Raw genomic sequence first — 24,435 nt, forward strand, 5'->3', positions numbered from 1 at the left:
GAAAGACCATCCCACCGAATCGAACACTATCCAAACTTTAGAAAGCGGAGATTGCGGAGAACCTGACTGTCCAAAGGATGTGTTTATTGCCACAAAACTTGATTTCAGATGTTACGGTGGGTAATAAAACTTTCTCATACTTCTGACTTGGACATAGGTGGTAGGGGGGGAGCGGAGGAAAAAAGTAGATTATTGGTACACACCCACAGAATAGTTCCAATTGCAAATTTTATCTGTCCTTGTGTCCACCGTCCTCACTTGGCCCAGAAATCGCAAGAGGTCGGTCATCGTCAAGGACACTACAACTCGTTAAATGCTCCTTGAAGGATCTAGGAGATCGTTAGCTCCCAAAGGATGCTTGAGCAAGGAATCCCGAGGGTATCCTTTGCGGAAGTATTTAGTTCGGAAAGAGCGAGACATAAATTATCAACCCGTGGAACTACCTCTCCCTATTTGTCACATCTGACTTCAAACAGAAGCCAGATGTGACAAATAGTGGCTTCAAAACACGTTTGGCTGAACGAGGACGTCCCCGGTTGGCTAGTACACGCTTCTTTGATTCCGCTGTCCTTGTTCCTTCCAATGGGTGAGGCTTAGGAAAGGACACAAGGAGGTAAAGGTAAGCGATTGGAATGAGGTTTCCGGATTGTTCTTTGAATCAAAGTCAGTACTGAAGCCATCCATCTGTGTGGTGCTTTGGGTTCCGGTATCCAGGCCAAACACGTCTGCCTTTTGTCGGAACACGGGAAAATGACTGCCGGGGGACTTGTGAAGGCTAAGATGGAGAATGCGGGCATTGATCCCGCTGCCTCTCGCATGCTAAGCGAGCGCTCTACCACTTGAGCTAATTCCCCACTGCACAAACACAGCCGAAGCCACCTCCAGATTCCGCGGTCTTGTCTGTCTTCAACAGGGATCCCTAGGTTCCACCGAATTCCAAAAATGGGCTGGGCTAAGGGTCAAAAAACAGAAAATACATTCTCCCCGTCGGGGAATCGAACCCCGGTCTCCCGCGCGGGACCCGTGAATAGTTAAGCTTAACTTCCCTTAACGTTTCCCGTTCATTCTCAACGGTTCATTTCAAGTGGCTTGAAAGAATTGAGGACATATTGGGTAGCATTGCTTTGGAATACATCTTATTTAATTTCGGTGAGGCAAGATAGCCTATATTGTTTGTAGTACCGTAACTTGGCGTCATTTGGATATCAATACTTTTAATGGCAGGCCTGGATTTTGGCAGTATGAATGAATGAGTTATAGAAGGTGTATGTCTTGTGTGTGTGAGTAACTTGGCATTTTTGTACGTTGAAAACGTGTTTTTTATGAGATATCATTTCTTTTTGCAAAGCGTTTTATAATGAGAGTGAGAAATGCGAAGTGACCCTGTAAGAAACGGTTGTGGATTATGGCTATCCTTGTGTGAAGTTGTACAGTCTGATGAGCGTGTACCGTTTAGCAGTTTCGGTTTGCTATATATGTAAAACAGTGGCTGTGACAAAGGGTGCGGTGGCGTAAGCGTAAACGCATGAGAAACGCAGGTGAAATATGGCCAGTGTATGTACTCACGGCCATCCAAGGAGCCTTGATTGACAAAAGAATCAGCAAGCTCGTAAAATGAGAGCTCCCTAGGTCGCAACTTGTGTACCCTTCTGTCCTGCTTCGTTGTCTGTTATTTCGTGGAGATGCACTTTCAGTGTTTGTAAGGTTTATAAGGCATTTTGATAGGCTTATCTGCAGGTAGGAATCATCTTCGCTGTTTTGCTAAGCTAGAACCGGAAAACTTCATAGTGGAGAATAGGAGCAGATGCAGATGTCCCAGCAGGCTTTGCATATGAGAAAATAACAACAGTGTGAGATAAATTAGGAGAAATTATGAAATTGCGTAGTTGAAACAATATGTTTTTAGCAGAATGGGCATGTAGGTGAAGCTTGACATGATTACAGACTATAGTGCGAAGTAAATGAAGTGACCATGAGCGAGCTTAGTTTCCTTATCGAACAGTATATATAACAATCTGTATAAAACATGAGTTGTTGAAGTGGAGGGTTAAGTAATATGTGTAATCTATTGCACTGATGCGCTTTTGTCATGTTCAGTAGTAGTTATAATTATGAGTGAGTCATGATTTTAAATGTAATGTTTTAATGCGGAGTTGCAGAACGTACATGCGTAGTAATTGTTTGTATGTGGCTAGATAGAGAACAGGGCGAGGTAACATGAATGTAGAAACGTGGCGTTTGCTGATAAGAAGGTTTTGTACGGTAGCCAAGTGAAGAAATATAGTTAGTAGAAATGGCACAGTGGTGAACTGGTGTAACTTTTTAATAAAAGGAATACATTTGCCGCCATGAAATGCATATGGATGGCTGTGAGTGAGTTTTGATAAAGCAAATATAAGCGTAAGAAAACGTTAGTGTAAAAGAGGAAACTATCTGCTGAGGACGAGGCGGGATTCAATCGTTCAACCGGAGGTTTACCAGTCTGTGACTTTGTTATTGCAGCACCGTGACATAGCTATGCAATGCGTGAAATCTCATTAGCAAACCTGTCCATGGTTTTAAAGAAGAACACAGGCCAGTAAGCACAGAAGAGCTCCCGTTGAATCCATATGGCTTTGCAATATTGTAGCCTGTTAATAACTGAACGTGCAGACGGTACGTCATAATGCTGTTCAGTTCGGTATACGTTCGGTGAACGGCGGGTAGGTATGGTGCAAAAGCAATAATTGAGAAGTAGTAGACAATTATTAGTGAGGGTAAAAGCAGGTTAAAGAAATATGTTCCTAGCTGGGTTTGACCCCATGTTCCCAAGACTGTAACCTTGCCCACTAGGCCACAGGCAGGCTAGCTGTTTAAACTGGAAATGTTTCAGAGTAAAAAGGTATGGGTATTTTGCGTGTGTATGCAAGTTTTTGATTGGGTCGTGTAGGTGAAGATTTGGCTGGTGTCGGTAAAATGTCCAATGGGGAGACATGTTGTTAGTGGGATAGGCGGCAGGAAAAATAAGAATGAGAAGAAGAAAAAGGAGAAAACGTAAGATCCCCTTAGTTTGGGGCTTTATTGTGTGGACATGTGAAGTTGTTTATGAAAGCTGTCTGTTTAAATGGGGTCAGAATGTACAGAATGTAATGTTTTTAAGGGCTGAGTGTCTGTGGCTGTTGTGGTTATTTCTGTGGGGAACCCTGAAAAGTTGCCCCCGCCAAGGCGTAACTTATGGCATACCTGCCATCCCAATCATTCAGTTCATTTCGTTCATTTGAGTCTTTCAAACTCTGAACGAATTGAAGGAAACGAACGAAAGACCAGTCTGACAGGCTTAGCTCCAGCAGAGTAGCACGCAAGCAATTTCTTATAATTTATTTAGTGACATGAATAATATTTGCAATGCCTACAGTGCAAATACTAAAAAAGTCCTGTAGTCATATGCCAGTTTCTTACATTTTGATAATGTATTGTCTTTAGTGATGGGAGTCTTGCAGTGGCTGAACGAAGAACCCAACTTGGTCCACCCCTGTTCTGGAGAGCCGCAGGGTCTGCTGGTCACTCGGAACTTAACCGACGGGCGGCAGTGTAGTATAAAGGGCAAGCAGCTGCTCTTGGAACCTAAAGGTCACAGGTTCGGAACTTAACCTGCATTGTTTCAGTATACTGTATATCCAGCGGTGATAAAATGAATGCAATGTAAATGATGTGTAAAACAAAATTGTGCCTGGATAAGAGCGCCTGCTAAACGCGTGTAATGTAATCGACCAATTGAAGCAGTCGATTGCGCAGATAACTCCCCTCACCTGGTTTCATGCGTCTGAGCTGAAACTGGCCACCCTGTGGCTCTCCAGAGCCCTGGTCTGGACCAGAAACAAAGCACAAACATTCCATGCACACGAGCAGGGAAACCAAGGCCAAAGACTGTCGTTTATTCACCTGGGGAGAACACTGTCGTCCACTCAAACCAGAGAACAGGATGATGGGAACTGGCAGGAAGTAATAAAAAGGAGAAGAACTGAGAGGGTGAGTGACAGAGTTGTACGGACAAGTCCAAGCTCAGTGTGCCAGCCAAGTCTGTATGTAGACTGTTGTAAAAGTCCCCCTGGATCCTCTGTGGACCACAGACTCACTGTGTACAGATATGCTAACCAGAGATACTTCTGACCACGTTATCTATACACTGGCTGACAAGGTACAAATGTCCAGGTTAATACAGCACAGGAACTGCATCTTGACGAAACCCAGTGGTTTTCCAAATCTGTGCTTCTTCTATGAAATGTGTCTTTGTCAGTGACATATACCCTCTCTAATTCTCTCATTCTTTCTTCTTCATTTTTCCTCTCACCCATCTCCAGAGCTTGTAGCTTTGTCCGGATGGCAAGTGTGACTACTGTCCAGTTCGCTGGGCTGGGGTTTTGGGTCCCCCCTCCCTCCCCATTCAAGTCTGGGAAGATGCCCGTGGACGGGTGGTCCCCAAAGGCTTCGGTTGCTGGGGTCGTGGGTCGCCCCCGCCGTCCATCCTCTGGCTGAGTCCATGGGGCTCTTCGCCGGACCTCTCCCTCCCCCTCCACCCCTCCGACCTCAGGGCCTTAAAAGGTCAGAGCCCCGTGGCGGTGTCCCGGGTCCAGCTGGTCTTTAAAATAAGGCCATTTTCCCTCCGTTTCTCCCGCCCTCTGCCCTCCCAGCCAATCACAGGCTACAAAGTGACGAAGCACCGCCCTCACGCAGCAGGCTTGTCAAACGGGACTCTGCCTTCCGATTCGCCGACACAGGTGTACATCACCCACACACAGAGCAGAGGGGGCATAAGCCTGTAATATTGCTCTGACGGTGTATGTCCTTCACACGCTTATATTACAAAAAAATTGAATTCTGACATGCAACTTTTGGCATTTTCTCAGGTCCCGTTCTGTGTGGAAATCTCTTTTGTCCTTTAGAAAAAATATATGATTTTCTTTTTCAGTACAATGGAGTTTCAAAATGCGAGAGGAAAGAGGTGTTCAAGCATGAACTGTCTGTGTGTGTGTGCGTGTGTGTGTGTATATCCGTGCATGAGCGTGTGTGTGTGTGTGCGTGTGCATCCATGAATGACCATGAGCACGTGTGTATGTGCGCTTTGTAGCAGACACAGGCAGTGCATTATAGGAATGTGGAGATGTGCGTAGAGGGAGGCGGGGTCAGGAGCGTGGCAGAGGCGTGTCTTCAGTCCGGGCGAGGATACGTCGGTCCCTCTCGGGCGACCACGCCCCCACTCTGTGGCGCTGGGTAGGAGGGCCATGCAGATGCGGACTCTTGCACACGAAATTGGGCCCAGGGGAGGTGGGGGGGGGGGGGGGGGAGGGGCGCTGACATCATAGCAGGACGCAGCAGCGACAGAACCGCTGCCGGCTTCCCCCGACCGAGGGGGGCGGAGTCACCGGGGCAAAGTAGGCGTGTACTTTGATATTCGGCAAGTGAGTCTAGAGGGGAAAAAACGGACAAAGCGAGAGTGTCAGCGAGCTCACACAGACAGAGGAACAGTACGAATGTGTCGTGGAGAGTAGTCTCTGCTTAACGTGCCTGTAGGTTTTTCAGTGTGCATGGTGTGGTGCAGTGATGATGTGTGCATGGAGTGTAACAGTGAGTGTGCAAATGGTGTGACAGTGAGTGTGCAAATGGTGTGACAGTGAGTGTGTAAATGGTGTGCAGAAATCAGAATGTTAAGAGTGTATAACTGTGAATGAGCATAAATGGCATATAGCAGTGGCAGTGTGTAAATGGTGTGTAACAGTAGCAGTGTGTAAATGGTGTGTAACAGTAGCAGTGCGTAATCAGTGCGTAACAGCAGCAGTGCGTAATCAGTGCGTAACAGCAGCAGCGCGTAATCAGTGCGTAACAGCAGCAGCGCGTAAGCAGTGCGTAACAGCAGCAGCGCGTAAGCAGTGCATAACAGCGGCAGCGCGTAAGCAGTGTGTAACATTAGCAGTGTGTAACAGTAGCAGTGTGTAAATGGTGTGTAACAGCAGCAGTGCGTAATCAGTGTGTAACAGCAGCAGCGCGTAAGCAGTGTGTAACAGTAGCAGTGTGTAACAGCAGCAGTGTGTAACAGTAGCAGTGTGTAACAGTAGCAGTATGTAACAGTAGCAGTATGTAACAGTAGCAGTGTGTAGCAGTAGCAGTGTGTAACAGTAGCAGTGTGTAACAGCAGCAGTGTGTAAATGGTGTGTAACAGCAGCAGTGCGTAATCAGTGTGTAACAGCAGCAGCGCGTAAGCAGTGTGTAGCAGTAGCAGTGTGTAACAGCAGCAGTGTGTAACAGTAGCAGTGTGTAACAGTAGCAGTATGTAACAGTAGCAGTGTGTAACAGTAGCAGTGTGTAGCAGTAGCAGTGTGTAACAGTAGCAGTGTGTAACAGCAGCAGTGTGTAACAGCAGCAGTGCGTAACAGTAGCAGCGCGTAACAGCAGTAGCGCGTAAGCAGTGCGTAACAGCAGCAGCGCGTAACAGCAGTAGCGTGTAAGCAGTGCGTAACAGCAGCAGTGCGTAACAGCAGCAGCGCGTAGCCGGCGCTGGCGAGCACGCACCCTGAGCCTCTTGATGCCGGCGCGGGTGATCTGCTGGCAGTCGTAGAGCTCGATGCGGTCCAGGCTGTGGCAGTTCTTCAGGTGCTCCAGCGAGGCGTCGGTGATCAGCGGGCAGTTGTCCAGCTCGATGACCTCCAGCCGGTCGTGCGCGCACGGGCCGCCGCCCACGTGCCTGATCCCGTCGTCCGTGATCAGCTCGCAGTGCGACAGGCTCTGAGACACACGCCAACCCGGGGAAAGTGTCTGGTTGGACGTCTGGTTAACTTTTTTTTTCAACCGGAGACATGTTCAGAATCGTTTTAAAGCACGCACCTCCGGTGTGTTTTTTCATTGGCTGTGAGATGTTTGTTTCTGCGTTTATGGTGTTGTTTGCGCCAGTAATCGCCAAGAAAACAAACTCTATCAAATTTAACAGCAAAATGTCATAAATATAAATATAAATCTGAACTGATCTTTTATGGGTGATTCATTTTTTGTAAAATGCTGCCAAAAACATATCTCCTGATGGCCAATTTCCCTGAGGAGCCACAAATTTTATGTATAATTAACATAGAAAAAAATGCCTTAACGGTAGACCACAGTACAGAACAGAGCTGTTCTGATCTCAGTGCATTTTGTACTGATGAGAAAAGACGCCTGCTGCTGCAGGGCATTTTCCACGCTTCTCCAGAAGATGGCGCTGCTTGCCAAAACTGTGAAAAGACATGTAGTCTCTCCCCTTCAGGAACAGGAAGTGACATTGGTTGACTCAGTTGTAAATCTTAGGGTGCATCCCAGTACTCAAAAAATGCATCCTCCTTTCCTCCACTACTACCTCCTGCCCTCTGTGCCCGGGAAAACCATCTTTGTGTCCTCCCTTCCTCCAGGGCTCAGCAAAAAATGGCTAATTATGATAATGCGATTTCATCAATAGTCAACGTTAACTTTCACGATGGAGTAGAACATAAGCTGTCCCACGCTTTCTAGTTCTCTCCTTTCCTCTGCTCGTCTCCTTCACTCTTTTCCTCCACGTACTTCCGGGTAAGAGATGAGGGATAAAAAAAAAATAATGGGATGCACCCTTTGTTGTGTAGAATTCTTTCAGTGTTTTCTGCTGTCGACATCTGATTTGTGGTTAGCCTAGCCTAGCCTGGCCTTGCTCAACTCCGCTCAACGGTCACCTCACGCCTGCGTGGGAACAGCCTCACTGCGGTGTCTTTAATCTGTCGGAAGAGCTGGTTCGCTGAGAGCACAGCTCGTCTCTCAAGGGGCCGCGCGGTCTCACGAAACGTGCGGGCGTGTGACGCGGCGCGCGCGCGGGCCGGAGCGTTCCCGACTCACCAGAACCTGCAGCCGAGGGCAGTGAACGGAAAGCTGGATCAGAGTGCCGTCCGTGATCTGAGAGAACGAGAGACGGAGAGAGAGAGAGAGCATGAGGGAGAGAGCGAGAGAGATACAGACAGAGAGCGAGAAAGGGGAGGAGAGAGAGAGCGAGAGAGAGAGAGGAAGCAAGAAATGACACCCACTCTTGTCGTCAGCCAAATTGGTTCCAGTCATTTTAAGTAGTGTATCTCACCTGCACACACTCCTCTAGGTCCATCTTCTCCAGCTCATGGCAGTTCTGTGCAGGAAGAGTACAGAGTTACCCTACCGCCAGCACAAAGCTATACCCATCACAGATTACTGCCCTACTGAAGGGCAGAATGAGCCTCACCACAGTGTGTGCGTAACAGGAAGCAGACTCACCCGCGCCAGAGTAGTGAATCCCACATCGGTGAGCTGGGAGCAGCGAGCCACCTCCAGTATTCTGAAAAAATGGCACAAGAAATTGAGAAGGACTTGAGAAGGATGAAAGAGAATTGGGCTTCGCCTGTTCTGTACTGGAACCCTCCGCACGCATTGCTTCAGGGTAGAGGTGCAGCAGCGCACCCTTAGTGGCAGTGTTTATACCGGTGACACGGTGCGGTAATGCCCTGGTTCTGCCTGACCGTGTGTGTGTGTGCGCGTGCGTGCGGTACCTGAGGCGGGGGCAGTTCTGGCCCAGCGCGTTGAGGGTGGCGTCGGTGGAGTTGGCGCATCCGGACACGCAGAGGGACTGCAGCTGGTGGCAGCCCCGGCAGATGCAGATGAGGCCCTCGTCCGTGATCTGCTGCTCGGGGGACGTGTGGGGACACGGGGTGGGGGGGGGGGCACGCGGGGACGTGCGGGGACACACAGGGACACGGGGGAGGACACGGGGTGGGGGGACACACGGGGACACGCGAGGACACAGGGGGACACACGGGGTGGGGGGGACACACAGGGGAGGACACGGGGTGGGGGGGACACACGGGGACACGCGAGGACACAGGGGGACACGGGGTGGGGGGGACACACGGGGACATGCGGGGGGACACAGGGACACGGGGGAGGACATGCGGGGACGCAGGAGCAAACGGGGACAGAGAGAGAAGCGGCACGGATCAGAACCGACGAGAGCGAGCGGAACACTGCGCTTCTGGCTGGCCCTGCGTAACGCACACAGTGGATGTACTTTACTGCAGACTATAAAACGTCAGAGCACTAAACGCGTACACAAACACAATAGACAAGCAGCGCACAGAATGACTAACTACCGTCTCACCAGATAGCAAAACACACACATGGGCGCACGCACACACGGACACACGCAGACACACACATACACCCACACACGCACACACGGACACACACAGACACACACATACACCCACACAGACAGACACACACACACACACGGACACACACAGACACACACATACACCCACACAGACAGACACACACACACACACACACGGACACACACAGACACACATACACACCCACACAGACAGACACACGCGCCCGCCCACACACACACACACACACACACACACACTCACACACGCAAGATTCTGCCAATTACGTCCTTCCTAAACGATGACAGAAAACACTCTCCCTGACATCGGGGACACGCCGGACGACCCTAAACACCTGATCTCATTACCCGGGCTGTTTGCCGCCGGCGTTTGGTTTGCCTGACAGGCGTGAATACTGGTTCTGCACCTCCGCGGCTCGACTGTACGAGGAGATCCCGGCTAGACGGCAAACAAGCACTACGCGTTTCCCCCCCGGGAGCTAGCCGCAGCGAAAGCACAATCACCATTTTCAGAGAGAAAGTCAAGTGGTGCTGATGTAATGAACACATAAACAATTGTGGCTATACATCTCTCCCTCTCTCTCTCACACACACACACACACACACACACACACGCTCTGAACGGCACATATTACTACAGTTCGTCGCATTGTGAAAGTCCTCAGTACTTCTTTTCGGTCAGTTAAAAGAGGATTTCGAAATCTGTTGTAACGGCAGGCATTTCCACCTTTTAATATCACACTGAATCAGACGCCTTTCTGAAACGTTTCATACGTTTCAGACTGTGGCCAACTTAAGATTTACCATACTAACGAGGTCCGAATATTTAAAATTTGCAGACAGTAAATCTATTTTCCCACAAGCCAAGCTATACCCAGACTGTGGTGCTGTCCCTCCCTCTTCGGTCATGAGTCTTATTCTGGGTGTTGGACACATTTACGGAATGGCTTGTTTGTATTTTTTATTTAACCCTTTAAGGTATAAGATCACAAGTATGTGATTAGAATGTTCTTAAATGAACATGCTAATGTTGATGTAACAATCATTACTGGCCATTGCTTTCAATTAATAGTTATAGTACATTGAATTAGGATTTTTTTTAAAGCACTCCAAAAAACCTACTCTTCAAGTAAATGGGCAACAGTGCCAAACTGATGGACTCTTATGCTTCTGTTGGTTAGCTACAGCGCTAGCAGTCTGGCCACATCCCAAAAGCTAATGAGCGGTAGCTTAGCTCTCCATACAAGTTTTCGGTCAGACAAACTGTCAGAGCACCCTTATTTCCTTTCGATTCTGTCCAACCCCCTCCCCCCCCAAACCAATCCTCCCCTCCCATCCTCTCGTCACTTTCTCCTCTTCTTTCTTTCTTTCTTTCTCTTCTGACTTCAGAGCTGTGTTTTTTTCCCCGCCATGTCAAGACTGGAAAAGGCCGCATTCAAATGATGTTAAAATGAGCATTTTCTTCCCTTAGCATTTCAGCTACCTCAGCGGCGTAATGTTTTTATATCGTACGACAAAATATTCCATCGCCTGTACTGTTCCTCTGTTCCACATGCCTCGCTTTGCATTTGGAAGAACGAAAAGATGAGGTGAAGAGAGGGAAGCGGAAGGTGGGGGGAAGGGGGGGGGGGGTGTCGCCGGCGAAAAACGAATTTGGAGGGAAGTAATGAAGTAGGCGGACAAACAAAGGCAGGAAAAAGAACGCATCGCCCGGGTTGGTTTCACACGCTATTAGCCATGTGGGTTAGCCTGAAAATGGCGGATCGTATCTCCGCGTTCGTCGAAGACCGGGAAAAAACGCAACCAGAGTCGGCTGCAAACAAATACAATACAAACAGAGAGAGGAGGAAAGGTGAGGCCTCTCATACCCAAGGGTATGACTCAGACGAGCCATCGCATGCAGGACCCATTTCTCTATGCAAACACGTTTGAGGTCTGTTAGCTCAATGGTTAAATCAATGGCTCTTGAGTTAAATAACATCAGACCTATGAGGATCTCCAGCAACCCCTCTGTTAGAGTCTGAGCGGTTTCACAGAGCAGGTCTGCAGTGGTCTCTCTGTTAGAGTCTGAGCTGTTTCACAGAGCAGGTCTGCAGTGGTCTCTCTGTTAGAGTCTGAGCTGTTTCACAGAGCAGGTCTGCAGTGGTCTCTCTGTTAGAGTCTGAGCTGTTTCACAGAGCAGGTCTGCAGTGGTCTCTCTGTTAGAGTCTGAGCTGTTTCACAGAGCAGGTCTGCAGTGGTCTCTCTGTTAGAGTCTGAGCTGTTTCACAGAGCAGGTCTGCAGTGGTCTCTGTTAGAGTCTGAGCTGTTTCACAGAGCAGGTCTGCAGTGGTCTCTCTGTTAGCGTCTGAGCTGTTTCACAGAGCAGGTCTGCAGTGGTCTCTCTGTTAGAGTCTGAGCTGTTTCACAGACCAGGTCTGCAGTGGTCTCTCTGTTAGAGTCTGAGCTGTTTCACAGAGCAGGTCTGCAGTGGTCTCTCTGTTAGAGTCTGAGCTGTTTCACAGAGCAGGTCTGCAGTGGTCTCTCTGTTAGAGTCTGAGCTGTTCCACAGAGCAGGTCTGCAGTGGTCCCTGTTAGAGTGTGAGCTGTTTCACAGAGCAGGTCTGCAGTGGTCTCTCTGTTAGAGGGTGAGCTGTTTCACAGAGCAGGTCTGCAGTGGTCTCTCTGTTAGAGGGTGAGCTGTTTCACAGAGCAGGTCTGCAGTGGTCTCTCTGTTAGAGTCTGAGCTGTTTCACAGAGCAGGTCTGCAGTGGTCTCTCTGTTAGAGGGTGAGCTGTTACACAGAGCAGGTCTGCAGTGGTCTCTGTTAGAGTCTGAGCTGTTTCACAGAGCAGGTCTGCAGTGGTCTCTCTGTTACAGTGGGAGCTGTTCCACAGAGCAGGTCTGCAGTGGTCTCTCTGTTACAGTGGGAGCTGTTTCACAGAGCAGGTCTGCAGTGGTCTCTCTGTTAGAGTCTGAGCTGTTTCACAGAGCAGGTCTGCAGTGGTCTCTCTGTTAGAGTCTGAGCTGTTTCACAGAGCAGGTCTGCAGTGGTCTCTCTGTTAGAGTCTGAGCTGTTTCACAGAGCAGGTCTGCAGTGGTCTCTCTGTTAGAGGGTGAGCTGTTTCACAGAGCAGGTCTGCAGTGGTCTCTGTTAGAGTCTGAGCTGTTTCACAGAGCAGGTCTGCAGTGGTCCCTGTGACAGTGTGAGCTGCATTAAAAGGCAGAGCGCCCTGAGGGTTCCTTACCGAGCACGTCTGCAGATTGAGGGTGACCAGCTCAGGACAATGCCCCCCAATGTACTTCAGAGCATCATCCTCCAACTGCAAGAGAGAGAGAGAAAGAAAGGAAAGCAATAAAGACTCGGACATTAAAGCTAATTTACGTCAATGAAAAATACAAAAAACTGAAAACCAATGAAAACAGATTATTTTATCAATGAAAGAATTTTAAAAAATTAGCATAGTTTACGTGGCTGTGGTACTTCATGTGAACCACAGTGCTGCCAAAACCCTAGTGTTGCTAACTCCAGCTCCTGTGTCACTAACCCCAGTGCTGCTGAAGCCAGAGTCACAGCCCAAATCCAGCCATACCTGTGTGCAGCCCTTGAGAAACAGGCCCTTCAGACTGGGACAGCAGCGAACCAGGGCCTGGATCCCATCCTTGGTCACCTGGTCACACCAGGAGATATTCAGCTGCTCCATCAGGGGGCAGCCTTCACTGCACAGAGAGGGGCAAAGGGGCAGAGAGATGGAAATTTGTTTACTATTTGTACTATTTTTCTCTACTTCAACCGGACACAATAGCCCACAACAACTCTGCCACCTTTCTTGTGGCATGGAGATATTATGGAGTGTACGTCTAGTTTGAGCATGCTCACTGTGTACTGTGTCTGTGTGGTCTGAGCATGCCCACTATGTACTGAGTCTGTCTGGTCTGAGCATGCTCACTGTGTACTGCGTCTGTCTGGTCTAAGCATGCTTACTGTGTACTGAGTCTGTGTGGTCTGAGCATGCTCACTGTGTACTGCATCTGTCTGGTCTAAGCATGCTTACTGTGTACTGTGTCTGTGTGGTCTGAGCATGCTCACTGTGTGCTGAGTCTGTCTGGTCTGAGCATGCTCGCTGTGTGCTGAGTCTGTGTGGTCTGAGCATGCTCACTGTGTGCTGTGTGTGTCTGGTCTGAGCATGCTCAGTGTGTGCTGTGTTTGTCTAATCTGAGCATGCTCACTGTGTGCTGTGTGTGTCTGGTCTGAGCATGCTCACTGTGTGCTGTGTTTGTCTAATCTGAGCATGCTCACTGTGTGCTGTGTGTGTCTGGTCTGAGCATGCTCACTATGTGCTGTGTTTGTCTAATCTGAGCATGCTCACTGTGTGCTGTGTGTGTCTGGTCTGAGCATGCTCACTGTGTGCTGTGTTTGTCTAATCTGAGCATGCTCACTGTGTGCTGTGTGTGTCTGGTCTGAGCATGCTCACTGTGTGCTGTGTGTGTCTGGTCTGAGCATGCTCACTGTGTGCTGTGTGTGTCTGGTCTGAGCATGCTCACTGTGTGCTGTGTGTGTCTGGTCTGAGCATGCTCACTGTGTGCTGTGTGTGTCTGGTCTGAGCATGCTCACTGTGTGCTGTGTTTGTCTAATCTGAGCATGCTCACTGTGTGCTGTGTGTGTCTGGTCTCACCTGAGCGCTTTGAGGGACAGGTTAGTGACGGAGGTGCAGGAGGCCAAGTCCAGGTGCTTCAGTTTCGGACAGAACTTACTGAGACTGGAGCACGTGCTGCAGGGAGGGAGGGAGGGAAGGAAGGAGAGAGAGAGAGAGATGGAGGGAGGGAGAGAATTTAGACTTTTAGGTCTCCTTTTGCACAGACAAAAAAAAACACTAGATTTTCATGTTTACACACTATGCACCATGCAACCATGCATAAGACAGCGATTGAGGGAGGAGTGGGCTGCTGGCCAGACTCCAATGTATTTTGTAACAGAGGGTTAGTCGATCCAGTGGCCCACACCCTCCTGTCACTCTCTCTCTCTCACACACACACACACACACACACACACACACACACTCACGTGTCCGTGATCTTGGTGCAGCCGTTCAGACTGAGTAATTCAATGTTCCTGCAGTTCTGGGCGAAGGTCCTAGAATTAACCACAAAGCCATTTCAGCTGCCGTCCGCAAGCAGAGGTACAATGTTACCGCTTCCCTTCCAGGATATTACAAGTATGCCTGTTACTGTTCACTGCCCCGCTCTCCCACACTGACGTTCTGCCCGTACTAACTCTCAATGAGCTGTCCCCTACACCCTCTCAATGACTAGTCCCCTACACCCTCTCAATGACTAGTCCCCTACACTCTCTCAATGAGCTATACCCTCTCAGTGCGCTCTCCCCTTGCCCTACCTCAGTGCACTGTCCCCTATGCCCTACCTCAGCACACTGTCCCCTATGCCCTACCTCAGTACACTGTCCCCTAAGCTCTACCTTAGTGCACTGTCCCCTAAGCCCTACCTCAGTGCACTGTCCCCTAAGCCCTACCTCAGTGCACTGTCCCCTACTCCCTATTTTAGTGCTCTGTCCTCTATGCCCTGTTTTAGTGCACTGTCCCCTATGCCCTACCTCAGTGCACTGTCCCCTATGCCCTATTTTAGTGCACTGTCCTCTACGCCCTATTTTAGTACACTGCCCCCTATGCCCTACCTCAGTGCACTGTCCCCTACGCCCTATTTCAGTGCACTGTCCCCTATGCCCTACATCAGTGTACTGTCCCCTATACCCTACTTTACTGCACTGTCCCCTATGCCCTACCTCAGTGCACTGTCCCCTACGCCCTATTTTAGTGCACTGTCCCCTATGCCCTACATCAGCGTACTGTCCCCTATACCCTACTTTAGTAACTGTCCCCTATGCCCTACCTCAGTGCACTGTCCCCTATGCCCTACATCAGCGTACTGTCCCCTATACCCTACTTTAGTACACTGTCCCCTATGCCCTACCTCAGTGCACTGTCCCCTATACCCTACTTTAGTACACTGTCCTCTATGCCCTACCTCAGTGCACTGTCCCCTACGCCCAGGCATCCCCTTAGGCTGAGCTTCCTCAGGAAGCCTCCGCAGCGCTTGGAGATGTTCTCCACAACACGGCCCTGCAACACACAGCACTGTCAGTACACACAGTGAACGCTGACACACACACACACACACACACACACAAAACACCAAAATCAATGCGCTCCCAAACATGGCAGTGCACAACAACCTGAAGAATGTCCCATGCCGAGGGTTGAACTTCATCACAGAGAGTAGCCTCTCCCCTTTTTAAGGTAGAGAGGAGCACACAGACAAAGCTCCGGTGGGAGAAGAGGAGAGGAGAGGAGAGGAGAATGACAGGATTGGGAGAGCAGGCGGGGGGGGGGGGGGGGGGGGGGGGGGGGTGTCCGCAGGCCTCACCTCAATGTCTCTCTGGAAGTCAAACAGGTCTATCCTCTGCCAGTTGCTGCCATCCAATGCCAGGACGTTCCAGGCCTGGGGTGAGGGTGAGCAGTTACAGACGCTGTTTCTATTTACACACACCCAGCGAAGGGCACCATTTCAAACACATGCATATGGAATATGTGTTTAAATGTAGCCACGCATTTCATGTGTAATTCAAGTGGCTCACCTCTTTGTATGGTTTATACATGTGTCACCTGAAAAGCAACCTATACCTCCACAATTTGGGTTTTTGGCTTGTAGATACATTTTCAGAAGGTATTTTGCAACACAGTTTAGTGTGTCTTTGTTCATTCCTGCACATGGTGCTCACACAACCAAACACACACACACACACACACACACACACACAGCTCCTTCCAACGCACAAACTGACTCACCCGTGAGACCTGGGCACAGCGGCACAGAGTCACCACATCCAAGAAGGAGAAGATCCTAAAAGCAGAGGAGGGGAGAGGGAGAGGGAGAGGAGGACATGGAGCAGGGACGGGCAGGACACATCTCATCCGTCAGCACACTGACACGTCAACGCTCCGCAGAGAGAGAGAGAGAGAGAGAGAGAGAGCACCGGGCTCGCGGGCCGGCCGGCCAAGAACGCCGTTCCCCGGCAGGCTTGAGCAAACAGCCACAGCGGCGACAGGTGTGGCCGAACGCACACAGAGCGCGCGGAGGGCTAAGCACACAGACTGCACGTACCGCGCAAGGCGAGCCATCAACACCACCTCGGAAGAGCGGGCCAGGCCTGCACTCATACAGCATTGCAGAGCAAAAGGTCCTAATCCAGGAACAGGTCCCCTCGTCCATACAGAACCTCTGGTTTATGAGGTGGGACGTTCCATAGTTTGGGAACCAGCGTTCCCCTTTGCCCGGCGCTGGACGCGAGGCAGCCATTTTAGAGATTTCACATCATCCAGCCTTTGGCAACTATATGTGAATTCTGCTTGATCAAAAAGACCCTGATCGGCACGGAAGCCTGACCTGACCCAGATCACCTGACTCTGGTGACATCATCACAATGTGTCCTGCCTTTAAGAGGATTATTTAGGCCCCCAGTCCAGCTGGTAGCGTCAGCACAGTCATCGCTGCGTTTTGAAGGAAACCGGGCGCCACCAACCGTAGCAGCAGCTCCTTCGGCAACTTCCTGTTGATGACAGCTTCGTCGCTGTTTGAGAACATCTGGATTTGCAACAAAAAAAAACAAAAACAAAATAAACACTCATTAGTCCAAAATGTCTGACACATACTTTAGCAGAACAGAAGGTAATTAAACCATAGAGGTATGTTATAATATAGATTGACTGCAACACTTCTACATTTGGGATAACCTTTGGAAGGTCCACATTCAGGGAGTTATCCTGCCACTGCATTAACCTGCAGCCATTTCCAGACTGACAAGTATGGCCTTGGGCAAACATGCAGCATTGTCCCTTAATTGCTTAGAAATAGAACAAGCAGGGTTGGTTTTCCTCACTTATGCAGATGGAACATACTGAAACAAATGCTGAAGTTCTGCATATTTTATTTGAATACATTCTCAGTATCTTGATTGTCTAATAAAGCTGGTTAAGGCCAAATGACTGCAGTGCATTGCCAATTGATGATTCTACACCAAACTGCAAACTGAACTAAAATATATAACACGGAACAACCTTGTACAGTAGGCTATAAAATTTTCATACGACCAGATCAAGGTTTCTCATTGTTTCATGGGCTCTAGATTATAATGGAATGTAAAGGAGACTTAACACAAGTAATAAGTCTACTTCAGGCATGCATTGGAAACATTCCAATTTTATCTTTGTACATATCATTAGTAGGCTAAACAGTAAAACGTTTGGTGTTAAATCAACTCTGAGTTTGTACTGTCTCACATAACCTGTTAGAGCTTAATTAAAACTGGGCATTTTACTGTGTACTGGCCATGTGAGGTACTGATTCAGGACAAGTACTCATTATCTTTAACATGACATTGTTCTGGACGAGAAGGACCATTTACACAAAGCGTATAGGGTCAATTGCAGCGTGCTTATCTGAAGTTAAACACCTGAACCACAGGACTGCATTACATCTGGAACAACTATTCACATATGCGAAAAAGAGATTAGCCGCTCCAGTTCTATCGCAGTTTTGTGGTCTAAGGTTTTAATCTCCATATAAACATGCTGCAATTGACACATGAACCCAGTTCGCTGACCAACCCAAACGACCCCCCTTAAGAACTATACGGAATGCCACTATCTGGAAATCTATTTAATAGTTACTAGCTTACCAATAAACTACTGATCACGTATCTGCTGCAGCCGTCGGAGCTGAATATACGATTTGGAAAGCAGTACGACCTGAATGTTTCCAGTCGTCAGCTGTTAACCCTTAAAGAATAAAACGATAGAAGTCCCATTGCCAGGCTACGGATTAAAAACTCTGGGAAATTATGGATGGAGGCGCTCTGAAACCAAGAGAACACAGAGACACATTATTTATGGATGCGATGAGGGTATATATTGCCCTATATTTTATTTTTGTAGTAGCTGCTAACGGATAGGGTACAAAACAAATTAAAATAATGAGATTGAAAAAAAGCCTGTACTTTGCTTAATATGCTATATAAAAGTAACGGACTGGGTAGGTTATATGTAAGATACCAGCATGCACTGATTACAAAAATAATCTTCGTAATAAATCCACACAGGTTATATTCCCAATTGGAAATCGGGCTGAGTTTGATGATTAACAATCTGCCACGGGATTTATAGCAGTAGCCCATCACTGTCCGGGCCCCAGCACCCGCACTGGAGCACGCAACGAGCCCGTGGCGAAAAACAACAACCCACTAACCCTGGACCAAGTGGAACATGACAAGAGCCACAAAGGGGAGACTGATGTGGCATTGCATCTTATTGTATTCTACGACAGGCCTAATATGCATTTTAGATTTACTTGAGGAAGAACGTTAACGTTAACATTGTATCGCGTGTAGCCTCTGTGTTGACATCAGGGATTAATGCCAAAGCTTTATTATGGGTGGTAGCCTGCATGTCACGAATAATAAAAATATCTCTTGCCACAACACACATGAATAAAAAACATTCTACAAAAACCAACAGTGAGTAGGCTACGGGCGAGTAGCGTACGTTACACTGAGCGCAGAAGCAAGCAGAAACGTGGGAAAACAACGATGAATACAATGAAAAACAAAAGGTCAGCTGTGTGCTATACGGCAACCCGGGTCTCCCATTACACGCCAATCTTTATTTACGTCCATAGTCCCATCAATATGTCAATTGACAGTCATTTTAATTATCAGAGAAACTCACCTCAAACCGGCTCCGAGACACACCGTTGATCTCCTTCCCCATTTCGGACAGTGAATTACCCGACTGGTCCCGAGGAAAACAAATTCTAGCCTACATTAAAAAACACTGCAGTGCACAAATCCTACTGGTGATCGTTCCGTGGATCCTCTCAAAGCTCATCATACTATCCACCGATGTCTGTGCAACCGCTGCGGCGGACCTGCTTATATCTAGCTAGCTAGATAGCGAAACAGGGCAGTATTTCCTATAGCTACCCTGCCAACAGCAAAAAACGACCTCATATATCATGTGCTCCCTTATTTTCACGTCACCCTCCACTACTGTCTCATCCAAGGATGGTGTTGGACTTTAATCTTCAGTTGTCGTAGTGCATCTTTATTTATACGTAGCTCTAATTTTTGTAAGGTACGGGGCTCGAGACGGCTTTATTGTCGCGGTGAACTAACTAGCAACTATTCGTGTGCTTTACGTCACGTAAAACCGATGTTTTTGTCCTTGTTCCCTCCCATCTCTTCAGTCATTTGTGCCAATCTAACATAATTTCACATCAAAACTCGGTGTGTAATACAAGAAATGCTTAACATGTTCGATTGTTTTTTTCTGTTTTGTGACATTCATATGATACAAATTGTTCACTGAATAAAGCCTAATGATATTGGATTGAAACTGGGGTTAAACATAATGTGATTTGTGGTATACGTCACTGCCATCATTTACCCTATTCGATTCTTCAAAATATTTCAATCATTCTTATTAACTACAGCTCACAATAAATCCATGTAGGTAATTAAGTTACTCCGTCATTCGAAGAAGGAGTTCGTGTTTGGAATACAACCTAGAAGTATTGGCTAGAAGACTGATCAATAACTAACTAACCTTGGGATGCAGTTATTACTGTAAATACCAATGTGTGAGGCAACTCGATAAACTGTTGGTCTCAAGAACTCATACAAACTATCAACTTTTTATGCTCTCACAAAACAACAGAACTTCCGCCTTAGGTGAACACCACCCCCAGAGCATCTGAAACCAATAAAAATACAGTCCATTTATAATTTAGTGACGTCATTGCAATGGGTAAAACAAGCGTGAGATTGTTACAGCCTTCGGAACTGCAGTGAAATACCTGCGTATATATTTTCACTTTATTAACAGAATTAAACATAGAAATGTAGTCATCTAATACTACAACCCAACGTTCCCTTATTGATACATCAAATTTCTTTATTCATTGCATTTTTATCGTACAGCCCAAGGTTTCTCGGAGCCGTGCAAGTGTGTTAGTGTTTGCTTGACCTCATGCAATTATATAAACACGTTCAAAAATATTTGTACAATTTAATGATACTCGCACTTCACAAATAATATAAAACATAATTTAAAACATAAGGCGAGGTTTTGTAACTTTTAGGGGCGAGGAATGACTGGCAATCCATTTTGTCCTTGAAAAGCACCCCCCCCCCCCCCCCCAAAAAAAAAAAAAAACTGGAAAAACTCGTGCCAACGTTTACATGAAGTTAGAAAAAAAAGACTGCAATAACTTACGTTTTTCATTTTCAGTTCAATATAGGGTATAATATAAGCAGCATATGTTGTTGCGGCTGCAGGCTGTACTGTCTAGGTTATTTACAAGCACATTGACAAACTCTCTCTATGTTTTGGAGAACTGAAAAACTAACATTTTTGTAGTCTTTTTTCTAACCTTATGTGGAATATGATATGAATATCTTTCTTGTTGTTTTTGTGGGGTGCGTATCAAGGACTAATTGAAAAACTGGCTTTAGAGCATGTCTTCGGTGTGGACAGCAAATTGATACCGTCCAAAATAAAAACACGAGCCGGGAACAGTTCATTACTAAAAAGTATCCTATGTATTTTTTTAAAAATTATGCACGTGGCAAATAGCCAATGATCTTGACTGTCCTTTATTAATGTTGTAGTGCTGCATCTGCACTGACGACACTTTCTGAATTGATATTGGTGTCATTTTTTGTAACAAAACGCATACTCTTCAACTCTTGGAACATTTTCTAAACTAAATATGCGATTCTTTGTAGGAAAAACCACAGAGAACTCCCAGTTCTGCAGCATGCTTTCGCGGCGATTTGTGAAGCCAAGCGGTAACTTTACAGCATTTCCGTCGCCTTGATGAAAGCTTCCTTTACGGCATAACGTTGCGACGTACAAGATTTGCTGAAGAACGGATACATTTAGCAAGCTAACGATCTTGATTATCATGTGATTTCGTGCTAGTTTTAGCAAATTTTGGAAGACTGCGACACATCTCGCCACTGATGAAGACCGAAGGTGAAAAGTTTGATTGTGATAGACAGAATCGAAGTATATTTCCTATTCTAGTTGGATACTTTTGTTTGAGGTCTGTGTAGCTACATCGATAACCGTGGGTAGTTCAGTCGCTAGAAGCTAGCTAACTAGTTACTGTTTCGGGTCATTGATAGGTTGAGCTAACGAAATTGATTTCTTCCCGTTTAACACGATGGATTTATTTTCGTGCAAACAACGCTGACTGGCTAGCTATATGGTTTAAGCCCGTAGCCTATAGTTATTCATTTCAGAGCTCACTAACTAAATCTTAGCTGCTTTGACATATTATTTATTTCAGATAACGTAACACTAAAGACGTCGGCAAACTTCGTAGCTGTTATTTCTCATAACTTTTTTTTTTTAGCTAGGAGTATATCGTCCGTTATCGCTTATTAGGTGCAGTGATGCATCCACCAGCAAACCGGTAGGCCTTATTAAAATTTGGCACTTTGACTTTGATTTTTGTTTGAAATACCTTGGTTGCAACATGACATTTCCCACAATAAAATTTAAGAAAATAACCTATTACCAGCCTATTCTTTTATTGTTTTATATAAATAATAATCATGCGGAAAGAAACTGGTTTACTTCAAACCACCACTTTTCATGATTGTGAAACTTTCACTACAATGGAGTTAAATTCCGGAGCCCCTGCAGGTTGCGGGTTGGTATTGCAGCGCGCCAAGAACAGAGGGCGGGGCGTCACACTGGAAAGGCTGTTGCTGAGTTACCGGGAAGACTGACAGCGACCGAGACTTCCGGCATGGGCATTGGAGAGAGCGAGAAGGGAACAGAAGCTGAAGCTCATAGCAGGAGCCACAATGGCGACTGTGCTCTCCTAACAACAGGGGCAGTGGGTGTTCTTATATCCGCAAACATCGCCCTAAATACAGGCCTGGTTGATATCCAGGGCCACTAAAAATAAACTGGATCATCTTTTGCACATGAATATAGTATAATTTCTGACCAATACAAAATATAAAGAGATAAAATTGTATATTAAACGAACATGTAAACAGAACCAACCGGGTCAAGTTTTCATTTTCAGTTCTGCGAAACAATATTGCCCATTCATCATGGACTATACTTGTTTCCGAACTCAGACCGTAAACTGAAGGAATTAAACACCTTCCCTAAAGCCTGGCACCGGGCTAAAGGTAGCTAAAAGAAAACAGTATTTTTTCCTGTTCGTTTTTACGAAACTCTGCTAGCTACACCGCACGAACTGGCTAACCAAACAAACGGGGAAACCGAGCACAATGCTCCGACTTATTGTTTGAGCTTTTGTAATCGGCTGTTAAATTTAGTTATATGTTCGACCGTTCATCAGAAATCGTATTTTTGTTTCTATCTTCATATTTTTTTCCTCTGAAACGCAAAGGCATGCAGCTGACCTGACTGGAATTAACTCGGATGAAGCATAAGGACAGATAACGTGGGGAGACTTGTTTTGTTTGCTTTAGCTAGCTAGCTACTAATGTGAACATTTTCATGTTAATTCTGCCGGATTTTGGAGTACTATTCTTCCGTTAATGTATTGTCTCGGCTACAGAGGCCCGCGTTTGGGAGAAGGACCGCTGCTGACGTGAGGAATGCCTGGGTCAGACCGACACCATGGGACCAAGAGAAAGCCGGATCCCAGCGCCAGTGTTTCACTACTGCCGCAGACGGCGAGCGGTAACAGCGGGGCGTACCCCCCCTTGCTGCCGCCGCACTCTTCTGCGGGTAACATGACCAGCAAGGACTGCAAGCTCCAGTCAAAGGCCTCCTCGTCTTCCTCGTCGAAGCGCAAACGGCACAAATCATCCAAGCACGGACGGGAAGGCTCATCGCTGGGCCAGGCCTCTGCATTTGCTACCCAGGACTCCCCGGCGCCTCCTGCTGTCAGCGCCATCAAGCCGCTGGTCGAGTATGACGACATCAGCTCCGACTCCGACACGTTCTCGGACCCGCCAGCTGCCAGGCCCTCTGCAGATCGGCGAGGAGGGGGGCTGGACAGATTAAGTTCTGCCGGGGATTACTGCAGGGACGACGGGGGCGGGGCTGCCGGAAGCAGGGAGGGCCGGGGGCACAAGCACCGGCACCCTCGCAAGAAGTCCAAGGACCCGCACAGGGCAAAGGATTCAGGTGAGGGAGGGGGAGGGGGAGAAGGCGGAGGTGGGACTTCAAAGAAAAAGAGCAACAGGGACAGAGAGAAGGGGAGTTCGGGAAAGAGCAAGGAGAAGGGAACCCCCGCTCCCTGCTTTGCCTCGGGCTCCAGGCGGCAGGGCCAGCAGGAGGGGGATTTCGGGCCTAAGAGGGGCGAGCTGCCGGGCGGCCTGCAGGTGCAGCCGGAGGCCTCCGTCAGCAGCACGGCCTCCTCGTCCTCCTCCTCCCGCAGCAAGGAGGGGAGCGGCCGCTCGGGGAAGAGCCGCAAGGAGAAGCAGCAGCGCCGAGAGGGGAGGAGCTCCTCGCAACGCGACCGGGGGGAGAAGAGCCACCGCAAGGCCTCCAAGGGCTACAAGGCCAGCCCCAAGGGGAAGGCCTCGTCATCGTCCCGGGGCAGCCCGCCCCGGGGAGGCAACGACAGCCCCGCCGCGGGCGGCGGCGGCGGCGGCGGGGGCTACAGTCAGGAGGGCCCGGAGGGGGAGGACAGCTACCACCGGCGGCGACGGGCGGCCCAGCACAGCCCCAGCCCGTACCGGGAGGCGTCGCGCCGCAGCCGCCAGCGGTCCGACAGCCCCTACGGCGGCCGCCAGCGCTCGTCCAGCTACGAGCACGACAGCAGCCCGTACTCCTCCTCCAGGAAGCGCTCATCCGTCAGTCCCTACGGCAACCGCCGCTCCTCCAGCGCCAGCCCGGTGTCCAGGTGAGTGCGGCAGCCCAGCAGCGGGCCCTCCCGCGGGGAGGGAGCGGTTTCACCAGCCGCCTGGTTGGGTGGGGCTGCGGTGAGTTGCCAATGGGTGACTTTCTTTTTTTTTTGAACTAGTCAAAAGGTTTTGCTCTCTGCAGCAATACACAGCGATTGGCTCAAATCGGCTTGTGATGTAACGTAGCTCCGCCTGCTTTTGGTTTCATGCACTCTCACTATCTTTCATTCTTCCCTCACTTTCACTTTGACCTTTGTGCTGAGTTGTGTTGCATTAAAGATGCTGGGTGTTTGGCCTGGGCTGC

The 24,435-nt window shown here is 48.3% G+C and overlaps 2 protein-coding genes and 1 non-coding gene across 9 annotated transcripts in view; 1 reads left to right on the forward strand and 2 right to left on the reverse strand.

Moving 5' to 3' along the window:
* Positions 1-781: 781 nt before the first annotated feature.
* Positions 782-854, reverse strand: trnaa-agc. The gene has a single exon. It is a non-coding gene; the product is annotated as a tRNA-Ala (tRNA).
* A 3,035-nt stretch (positions 855-3,889) lies between these two features.
* Positions 3,890-19,438, reverse strand: LOC118217187 (F-box/LRR-repeat protein 20-like). Of its 3 annotated transcripts, none has more exons than XM_035399012.1 (15): positions 18,958-19,438; positions 16,758-16,819; positions 16,024-16,078; positions 15,602-15,676; positions 15,203-15,297; positions 14,226-14,294; positions 13,837-13,932; positions 12,754-12,880; positions 12,409-12,483; positions 8,544-8,674; positions 8,272-8,332; positions 8,102-8,146; positions 7,867-7,923; positions 6,547-6,759; positions 3,890-5,444 (listed from the first exon to the last, which is right to left on the reverse strand). In XM_035399012.1, the coding sequence occupies exons 1-15, from the start codon at positions 18,997-18,999 to the stop codon at positions 5,337-5,339; spliced, it is 1,311 nt and encodes a 436-aa protein (XP_035254903.1). In that variant the 5' UTR covers positions 19,000-19,438; the 3' UTR covers positions 3,890-5,336. The 3 variants fall into 3 exon arrangements, with proteins under 3 accessions (XP_035254903.1, XP_035254905.1, XP_035254904.1); XM_035399014.1 differs by lacking the exon at positions 18,958-19,438 and adding an exon at positions 17,913-18,068; XM_035399013.1 differs by lacking the exon at positions 18,958-19,438 and adding an exon at positions 17,913-18,063 and having other exon boundaries at positions 16,024-16,819.
* Positions 19,439-21,141: 1,703 nt separating this feature from the next.
* cdk12 (cyclin-dependent kinase 12) overlaps positions 21,142-24,435 on the forward strand; it is a 34,837-nt gene continuing 31,543 nt past the window's right edge. The window contains exons 1-2 of one of the 5 annotated variants that reach the window (XM_035398529.1): positions 21,142-21,264; positions 22,835-24,130. In XM_035398529.1, the coding sequence (XP_035254420.1) occupies positions 22,875-24,130 (1,256 nt within the window). In that variant the 5' untranslated portion in view covers positions 21,142-21,264; positions 22,835-22,874. Of the gene's footprint in view, positions 21,265-21,861; positions 24,131-24,435 lie in introns of those variants that run through there. The other 4 variants (XM_035398526.1, XM_035398528.1, XM_035398530.1 and 1 more) reach the window with 4 other exon arrangements.

Source organism: Anguilla anguilla, chromosome 17 (genome assembly GCF_013347855.1).
Source record: "Anguilla anguilla isolate fAngAng1 chromosome 17, fAngAng1.pri, whole genome shotgun sequence".
In the NCBI taxonomy this organism is placed as follows: Eukaryota; Metazoa; Chordata; class Actinopteri; order Anguilliformes; family Anguillidae; genus Anguilla; species Anguilla anguilla.